General features: G+C 34.9%; 1 protein-coding gene across 14 annotated transcripts in view; it reads right to left on the bottom strand.

Moving 5' to 3' along the window:
* The window catches only part of LOC111862456 (longitudinals lacking protein), a 595,591-nt gene that overhangs the window by 183,096 nt on the left and 401,735 nt on the right, over positions 1-10,760 (bottom strand). The window contains exon 5 of one of the 14 annotated variants that reach the window (XM_023847872.2): positions 1,786-2,728. The exons of 12 other annotated variants lie outside the window; for them this stretch is intronic. In XM_023847872.2, coding sequence (XP_023703640.1) covers positions 2,316-2,728 — 413 coding nt within the window. In that variant the 3' untranslated portion in view covers positions 1,786-2,315. Of the gene's footprint in view, positions 1-1,785; positions 2,729-5,801; positions 6,181-10,760 lie in introns of those variants that run through there. One more of the 14 variants, XM_023847911.2, reaches the window with a different exon arrangement.

The raw sequence follows: 10,760 nt of genomic DNA on the forward strand, positions 1-10,760 counted from the left end.
TATATATATATATATAAGGCTTGTCACTTGTCAGTACTCGGTACTTACATAATTGTGACCAAAAGAAACTGAAGAAAATGAGAGGTTAGGTACTGTTGAGCAAGTTTGTTTTCAGTCAACTTAAAAAAAAAAGATCTCTGCTAGGTAGCTGCATCTTTCAGTGTAGGTCACTGCTGTACCAATTTCAGTATATTAACACAAATGTAGCCACCTTTGAACAACTTTTAAATATTCTGACATCACATACTTTTAATGAAGTTTGTCTTTAAGAATTTCTTGTTGGAAATTTGACGGGCTTTATGCTAATCAATCAGCAAGCTGATTCTATATGTAACACCCAATCTAAATTTCATCCGAATGTTATTCTCCTATTGTCTTCTCTGTTTAACAGAGCTCAAAGCTGACCACTTCTAGCGATGAGGTTTCAAAGTTTTGTGCAATTTACTTTACACCCCTTATATATCTTAAGGCATGATGTTTTTCCTTTTGTTAAATAATAGTCACAAAGTATATTTGTGCATGAAGCCTTCTTATGTGATCAGTTATTTCAATTCAGGGTTAATATCTAACATTTTTGGAAGCTGCCCCAATTTATATCATCAGGGGTTGACATGCTGGGTGGCATGGACCACATGCTGTATTTATACATTCAGAATATGCTCTCAGCTGTCCCAGTGCTGGGGCCAGACACCAATGACATTTAAACTTCACCCACTGTTACCTCAGTGGTATACACTGGACAGCTGACAGCATATTCTGTGGCTATAAATACAACATACAGCCACAATATTCTGTGTCCCAGTGTGTCCAAGCTGAGATCTGAAGTGAGCATCTTTCAAGCGCAAGTCTGATGCATTATCACCTGAGCCTAATTCACTTAGGGGGATGCACCAGAAAACAGCAACATGTGCTTGTATATGACATTTTAGGAATTCACCTGTAAAGTAGTATTCAGGTGACTAATTGACACTACTGAGAGATATACATATGTTACTGTTCTTCATTTGAATACTGATGAAGGTAATAGATGTCAAACCCAGAACCCAGTAGTTGTTAGCATGTAAACTTGGTATTTAAGCCACTCCAGGTTCATTCTGACGCTTGCCACAAATATCAAGAACAAAATGTATACTAAAATGAACATTCTTCCTTTAAAAAAAACAAATTCTAATTTAAAATATGTTCAAATCACAACTATGGCTCAATGTTTTGAAAATAAGTTCTCATTTCTTACCTGACAGGAAAGAAGTATAACAATTTAAACTATGCAATTGGAGCAAAGTATAAAAATAACATACAATTTTAATTAAACACTTTATTTGACAAGGTTCCATAGTCTGTGCACTCCAACAAGATTTACAAACTGCTGTGTTGGAACAGCTGCCATAAATAAAATACTTAAACAAAGACAAGAATGATTCAAGATCCACAAAAACTGTGGAAAAAGTTAAAACTAAGTAAGAGCAGTCCATTTTCTTGAAGACAATGCCATGTAGTCCAGCAGAAGTTCACCAAAATTCCTCGCAAACATTGCTGACCTTCTACCTGATTACATGGCATCATATACCAGAAGACAGTGCTCTTCATAATCACCATTCTGAAACCTCAAATTCAATATTAAAACCATATACCTCACAAAAAAATCTGAATTATCTGAATGAGAAGTTTCTTAAGATCTAAACACCTTATTAAATTATCTGATACACACTTATAATATCATAGATGTGTCTCTTATCAGAAAAAAAAACAACAGCTATTTTCTGTTCAATAATTCAGTGTTAATCATGACACATTACATATTAGCCCACTGGCAATTTGGCTTACATCAGGTGTTCTGACCATTATGAAATGTGACCAGACAAAAATCAAAACAGTTTTTACTTACCAGATGAAAGATATAATTACCAGCATAGAAGATTTGTAATAATTATGAGACATTTGTTTTGAAACATTACAGCTTATTTTCTGCAAGACTTTTATGATGATAAAACAAATAATATTCTAGAAAGTTAAGTGTTCTCTCAACAAATTCACTAACTATACAAATCTGGAAGTTACCAAACAACCATACAAACAAAGAGTGTACCTTAATTTACAAAAGTCTCAACTCTGTCCATATAATTTTCTTACAATTGAGAATAAAACAAACAAACAAACTAATAGTAGGTCTTAGTTTACAGAAGTATCAACTTTTTCCACATCACTCTCCTATATTGAAGGATACACATAAAACAGTGCTTTATTGATGTGAGCCACTCTAAGATTTTATGGTTCCCAAAAACAACTGAATATCTACTGTTTGTCTGTTCAGTGCATCACAGCCATCGATGTTTGTTATAGATATGTGTCCACAGACTGCTTTTCTGCGTTGTCCGCTGTGGACAATGTGGACACTGAAACTGTGGCCCTTTGCCACATTCCAGTCTCATGTGACTAACCATGTTCTTCCTCCAGCGATACACTTTCCCACACCCTGGACACTGAAAAGATCCAGACCCTGACCATTTCTTCTCTTTCTCTGCTCCCCAAACACTACCAGCTGTTAGAGTAGTTGATGATTGTTCTCCCTGTAGTAACTGTGTTACTTGTTCTTCAAGGAAATTTAACTTGTTACTGTTGCTTTGGTCCATAAAGCTATTGGAGCATACTGCCCTCTTTTGTATATTAACTTCATTGAAAATTTGACTCAAATGTGTACCTCGCCTGTCCTGAAATCCAGTCATATTACCTGAAAAAATTAGAAAAAATTTCATATCAGTATGCATTCAGACTGTGAGAAAAATTAGGTTCGTTCACCTGTCGCAAATAACCCTGCACTCAACTGAAAATCACATACAGAAGTAAATACAGAACTGTGTTTGTAAAACCATGTTCACAGAAGCCTACATTACTTCACAATGCTATTTCAACTGCATAAGTTACATACACTTAAAATGGGACAGGAATTCGGTGAAGACTTCTCAGATGATCACCCATGTGAAGATGCAGTCTCTATGAAATGTACTGAGACTGCCTCTGTATACATCACCTGGGTTAATGTGTTGGGTAACATAGGCATAAATTGTATTTGTACAAAGAGAACTCTCTCAGCTGGTCCAGCCAATCATCTATCCCACAGCCTAGTCACTTTAATGACTGAGCTGTTCAGTTCCAATAGAATGAGTACTGACAAAAATAAAACACATGCAGTTTATTTCATCATAAAATATTATTTTGGATATAAAAAGGATTTTTAATATAGTGATTTAAAGTAACATGTTGATAAGAGAACCAAAAGTTCAATGCTGCTAATAAGAAAGCCAGACAAAGAATACATCTTCAATACTTTCTGTCAAGTCCACTGCTCCACAACAAACTAATATTTATGGTAGAATAAACACAATGACACTTTCTTCATACTTGTTTAATTCTTTATTACAATTCATTTACATTCCTTGAATCATGTTTGAAATTATCTGCCTCACATCTCAACTCACATGTAACTTCCTGAAATGAAAAACAGCATAGCCCTCTGTTTAGGAACCTTTCTCATCAGTGATCTAATATATTAGGTATAATATCAATTTTTTCATATCTGTCAGACTTATCTTAATTTAGCAGTTCACTTCCTGGTGCAACACATGGGTGCCACCAGGATTCATTCCAAGAGGGGACAGTCAGAAAATATTTTCACAATTTATTTTTGAGCCACTTATGACTATGTTAACTTATCACCATATAGTATTCAATATAAAGAAAAAAAGATTTGGAAAAATAAGATTTTTTATCCATATTTGGTATATTTCCTTCTTTCTTCAGCTCTTGATTTTTCCCAGATTTCTAGAAACGGGGGAGAGGGGGGGGGTTAGATTCCCCCTTCCAGCAGCACCAATGGTACAATGTTGGACTGAGACCAACAATTTCAAAATCCAAAACAATACTCACATGTATCAACAAAACAGACCATAAAGGAAAAACTTTCTACTCAATCTGATGATGAGTTGTTTCTATTTCTGAATAAGTTCCAACAATTTTAAAATGCACATAATATATCAGAACTCAAAAAGGGCCTGTGACAGACCAATCAGTCTGACATTCAGAAATCACACATATTTCCATGTATGGAAAGTACAAGTACATAGAAGTAACTTAGTGAAGTTTGAGAATGTTGACCTGCTTGCCCACAACATTTTGAATAGGTGGAAGAACTACTTCTCTTGGTTATTGCATGTATAGAGGATCAGCGATGTTAGGTAGACAGAAATACATACAGCTGAGCTGTTAGTACCTGATCCTAGTCCTTTTGAGTTTTAAATTACTATTGCAAAATTGAAAAGGTATAAATTACCAGGCAGTTATCAAATTCTGGCAGAACTTACTCAAGCAGGAGGTGAAATATTATGTCTTAAGATCAGTAATCTGATTAATTCTATTTAGAATAAGGAAAAATTGCCTATCAGTGGAAGGAGTCTATTATTATACAAGTTCACAAGAAGGGTGATAAAACTGACTGTAGTAATTATCGAGGGATATCACTACTACCAACTTCATATAAAATGTTATGCAATATTCTTCTCTCAAGCTTAAGTCCATACAGAGATGAAATTATTGGGGATCATCAGTGTGGGTTTCGACATAACATATCAACTACAGATCAGATCTTTTACATTCGTCAGATACTGGAGAAAAAAATGGGAGTACAATGAGACAGTACATCAGCTATTCATAGACTTCAAGAAAGCCTATGATTCAGTTAGGAGGGAAGTATTGTACAACATTCTCATACAGTTTGGGGTACCCATGAAACTAGTTTGGCTGATTAAAATGTGTTTAAATGAAATGTATAGTAAAGTCTGTACAGGTAAACATTTGTCCGATAATTTTCCTATCCAGAATGGTCTAAAACAAGGAGATGCTTTATCACCACTGCTTTTCAACTTTACTTTAGAATATGCCATTAGGAAGGTCCAAGAAAACCTGGTGGGACTAAAATTAAATGGGACACATCAACTGCTGGTCTATGCCAATGATGTGAATCTACTGGGCGACAATATAGACACCGTAAAGAAAAACACACAAACTTTAATTGACGCAAGTAAGGAGGTTGGTCTAGAAGTTAACACAGAGAAAACTAAGTATATGTTGCTGTCTCATCACCAGAATGCATGGAAAAATCATGACATAAGGATAGCTAACAGATGTATTGAAAATGTGGCACAGTTCATATATCTGGGATTGAATATAACAAATCAAATCCTGATTCAGGAGGAAAACAAGAGGAGACTGAATTCATGTAATGCTTGCTACCATTCAGTCAAGAACCTTTTGTCTTCTCATCTGCTGTCCAAAAACATAAAAATTAGAATATATAAAACTACAATTTTGCCTGTGGTTCTGTATTGGTGTGAAACTTGGTCTCTGACATTAAGGGAGGAACACAGACTGAGGGTGTGTGAGAACAGGGTGCCGAGGAGAATATTTGGACTGAAGAGAGATAAAGTGACAGGAGGTTGGAGAAAACTGCATAATGAGGAGCTTCATAACTTGTACTCTTTGCCAAGAGTATGATCAAGTCAAGGCAGATGAGATGGGCAGGGTATGTAGCACGAATGGGGGAGAAGGGGAATGCATATAGGATATTGGTGGGAAAGCCAGAAGGAAAGAAGCACTAGGAAGACCCAGAAGTAGGTGGGTGGACAACATTAAAATGGATCTTAAGAGAGATAGGATAGGATGGTGTGGGCTGTATCGATCTGGCTCAGAATAGGGACCAGTGGAGGGCTCTTGTGAAGACAGTAATGAACATTCAGGTTCCATAAAATGCTGGGAAGTTACTGAGTAGATGAATGGTTGGTAGATTCTCAAGAAGGGCTCAGCTCCTTGAGTGAATATTGCTGGATGAAACCCTGTAGATATCAATCAATCACATGTGAGTCGTAGGTAATTTCCATTGACATTTGCGAATATGTTTGAGCATGTTGCAATGCAGTTTTGTGCGGTGGTTACAGAATGGACATTGGAACTGCGGTTCTTTGCCACATTCTTGTCGAACATGTCGCACAAGTGACTTGCGATGACTGTAGACATTGTTGCACTGCTCGCAACGGAACTGGCCTTTAGGATCAAATAGTGGATCTTTGCTGAGTATCCAAGGAGATGTCAACCAATGTGAAGGCTGGGTCAGAAACAATTTGTGTTTTGCTAGAAAAAAAAAAGAATAAGAAAAACAATGTTAGTTAATAATCTTATATGCTTTTATATAGCTGAAAATAATCAATAATATCATGTTTATGAGATTACAGACTGCTGATGCTATAAGCATCAGATATTTTGGGCTCTAGAACCATCAAATATGGTGCTGAAAAGAAGAAATCCTACCTGTCAGAAATCAAATCCTGATCATCCAGCCCACAACCAGACATTATACTGGCTCAGCTATTCTAGCTTATATCTAAACAAAAAGTACAACTATTGAAAAATATAATATCATGTAACTCTAAAACAACACATGATCTATGCCAGTAGCATATAAAGACTCAAGTAATCCAATGTGTGAATTAAGTTCCATAAAACAGTGATTAGTACATAAATTACTTCATTGCTTCATTACTCTTCCCAATTGAGATGGTTTAAAATAAATAAAATTCTGGGTACTGATAAAGGATATGTCAAATACCTAAAAATTTCCTCAATATAAAAAAATAATTTCTAACAGATGTACATCAGAAAACTGTTTACAGCCTTTGTGGTGTCATGCCACAGGCATATCCCAAACTACTGTTACATAGTTAATTTGGAACAATACTAAACTACAGAACGTTAATAATCACCACTTATTTGTTAGAAACACTAATCAAATTAAACACGAGCATAAAAGGATAGATTCAAAATTATTAATAAAACGTAAAGTAATGGAACAATTAGGATGAAATATTTAGACATTAAGTGTAAATATAATCTGTATTTTATGTATTTATTTGGATGCCCATTGTTTGCATTTACATTTGTTTGTTATTGTTATTTGGCATGTTGGAATTGTAATGATGTATTGTTGTTTTTAAAGCTTGTGACATATTTCATATTCAGTGCAGATTCCACTTATGAATATCCTGTATGTATTACTTATTCCATCAGTAGATAAATTATAGATTGTATTAACCAGCTTACATAACAACAATTTATTTTTCTAAACAAAATTATATCTTGGGCTAGAAAACACAGGTACAATGGTTTTATATATTTCTTAATTTTAAATATATCTAGAAGTTGTAAAAAAAGTAGGTTTAATGGTATAGTAAAGCTTGTAAACACCTTGTACATATGAAGAAAGCAGTCTTCTGGGATTTGGCACCGTGTAATCCCAGAAGATTGCTTTCTTCATAGTCACCGCCGTGAAAGCCTCAAATCTTACACCTTGTACATATGACAGCTACACATCATAACTTCAAGTTCCTTAATTCTTGTAGCTAATGATGACGTTTTATTCAAAACTAAACAAAAGTGTTAACATATATACTGCATGCTCACTTCTTGTTAATACCGATATTCAATGGCAAACAGAAATATACCCTTGTTTCAACTAGTCATATACAGCAGCATTTCACTGGATATTGTCTTACTTGTAACAACTGGTAAAAGATGAGATTACTTCAGGCTTTCAGTTAATTAATAGCTGCTGGTAAACATGAAGAGAGTTGTGTTAATTGCAAATGTCCTTATATAATTTTACTATGCTAAATAAAAGTTTATTTTATTTATTTATCATTACAGTTCACCACTTCAAGAAGAGCCATCTCAGTCAAAAAAAATGTTTCTCCTCTTTAAGGCTTGCATTCCAATAAAATGTGATAAATTCAATAAACATCTTAATGACTGAACTGTAAATTCAAATACAACTTCAAGAACATACTGGTGAAAAGAACAATTATTAGTTGTATTCTTTTTTGCTGCTGGATAACATGACAACTGAAATAATTTAGAAGCCCAGAGTAAATTTGACTTTACACAGGTTTTATTTAATATTTTAATGAACACTAGAACACAATCAAATTTTCTGACCAAAACAAAAGAATTAGGATACAAAGGTGATTAATGTGCATGGAATTTAAAGTTAACTGAATTGTGTATTTTTCAATAAAAATAAATGTAATTAAAACAAAGGAGTAAAAAAATTTAAAGTTACCTTTGGAACACAATTATCACATGTGTATATTCACTGTGTATATTCTAATTATTATGAGGATGAATTTTCTTCATATGCAGAAGTAAGTTCCCTTTCCGGGCGGTTTTATGAGAACAATACAAGCACTGAAACTGGGGCTCCTTGCCACACTCCAACCTTTGATGACGCAACAGATTTTTCTTGTGACGATAAGTCTTCCCACAGTCTGGACATATAAAACTGTTAAACAATGTGTTGTTGGGTCTTCCACATGTGAATCTCTGTTGTTGGAGGACTTCAGAAAAGAATGCTGCATCTTCATCATAAACTTCTCCCTGAGGCCATACTTGTTCACTATCCCAAGAACCAGGATCTATAAGGAAATGTACAAATGTTAATACTGTTCCAATATATATTATGATAAACATACACAAAAAAAACTTTGATCCTCTTCTACTGACAATTATCACATCACTAGTTGGTCTTCAATTTTACATTCAACCTAAATTCTTACCTCTTGAATCACGTTTAATTTATCTCAATTTAAGTGGGAATGCTATAGTGTATGCCAATTGTAGATCTTCACAGGCAGAACCTGGAGTCCAAAAACATGAGAGTCAGACTGTTAATTCAAAATGATGAAACTCTTAGCTTGATATTTACTGCATGGATGAATATCTGTTTGATGTTAATTCCATTCTTGGGTTGTCATACTGTGTGGATGTGCACAATGTTGATGTTTCAGAGTTACACTCATGCCCCCTACCTTCAAGGTCAAAGTGCGTCAGATGGGAGATTCTGTGTACATATTTTGATTCTTATCAAAACTGCATATCAAGACGTCCACCATTTGTACTCTCTGTCGAATGTTATTAGAATGATAAAATTAAGGAGGATGAAATGGACAGAACATGTATAAATATCAGTCTTCATAGTCACTGCTGTGAGAATCTCAGATCTTCTTACTGACTGTCAACCCTGAAGATGGAGGTAACAAGCTCTTCCATTATGTTGGTAAACTTCTATCAGACTACACAACATTATATCCCAGCAGATGGCAACTATTTGTAGTCACTACCATGGCAGCCTAATACCTCAAACAGGATTGTAATTTAAATTACATTTACAGTTATGAAACTCACAGTAAACAACTATATTTAAAATATTTTGTGGATGCCCTTATTTTATGTGGGAATACTGTTCTTCCTGTGATGGAATGGTCACTAAAGAAGATAAATTCTTCACGATAGAACAGCTGATCTTGTGAAGATTATGTAACTTTACAGGATGTGATACAGTGTACTTTGAGAGACATGTACCAATATTTCATACCAACTTCTGACCTCCAGCATTTACCCTGAAGATAGAAACAGAATATTCCTTAAAAACAGTGGTGCCTATCTACCAAACTACATGATATCATATCTCAGGGGACTGTAATATTGATATTCACCAACCTGAAGACCTTATATTCAACAAATTTTCCACAAAACAATTTCTTTTAGTAAAAAAATAGCAGCTTATCTTCAGTTAACATCACTAATGTCCATGTGCATTCACAAGGATTGGATACATCACCCATTATCTTCATCATGTCTGAATGCATGAAACAACTTGGAACCCAGGGGATGAATTTTCATTACACTTTATATTGCGGACTTTTACTTAAATCTATTAAGGCAATTCAATTTTGGTTTAAATGAACAAAAAAATGGACACTTTACATGAAGACTAAAATGAAATTGGTGAGAGTCTCTCTCAGTCTCCTACTCAACTATGAAAGCACACTGGGGTTGCCATGGCAGTGAGGCCTGAAAATGAGATTAGAGGTAACTCCCAAAACACTGAGCACCGCTACATTAAACATACAAACAGCATCAAATACAATTAGATCATAAAATTAAATTTTATTTACCCATGATATCTGGAAGAGCAACAAGTATTATTTCCATGACTTTACATTTTAAAATTGCACGTTCATATCATTCAAACAATTAATAATCTATGTAATAAATACTGTAAAATAACACAAAATATGTTGCATTTGAGGTTCCCACAGTGGTGATCGTGAAGAGTGCTATCTTCTGGGATGTGATGCCTTGAAGTCTGGTAGAAGTCTAGATACATTTCAAAGGAACACATCGCTCCATCTTCAGGATTGAAGAATAAGTCAAGAAAGAATGCAGCAAGAAGCAGGCAGCAACCAGAACCTCTGCTGACTGCTTCTTGGTGGTTTCTCATTCGATTTACTCTTTTACAATATTATATTTAAGCATCCTGTTGCACTCCATACGATAAACGATATAATGATACAAATTCCGTCCCAAGTGCAAACAATATATTATGTGTCCTTGATCTTGCTCCTCTACACTACATGTTTCGGCCTCAGACGGCCATCATCAGGTGTATAACACTCACGTTGCTGTCACACTGCACCCAGCCCAAAATTTAACATTTAAAACACTTTCCTTACACACTTACGTGTGTAAAATAATCTACAAACCAGACAGATATCAACGAAGTAGATGTTGATAATAACAAGGAAAGTGTTTTAAATGTTAAATTTTGGGCTGGGTGCAGTGTGACAGCAACGTGAGTGTTATACACCTGATGATGGCCG

This window comes from Cryptotermes secundus, unplaced genomic scaffold (assembly GCF_002891405.2).
Source record: "Cryptotermes secundus unplaced genomic scaffold, Csec_1.0 scaffold816, whole genome shotgun sequence".
NCBI lineage: Eukaryota > Metazoa > Arthropoda > Insecta > Blattodea > Kalotermitidae > Cryptotermes > Cryptotermes secundus.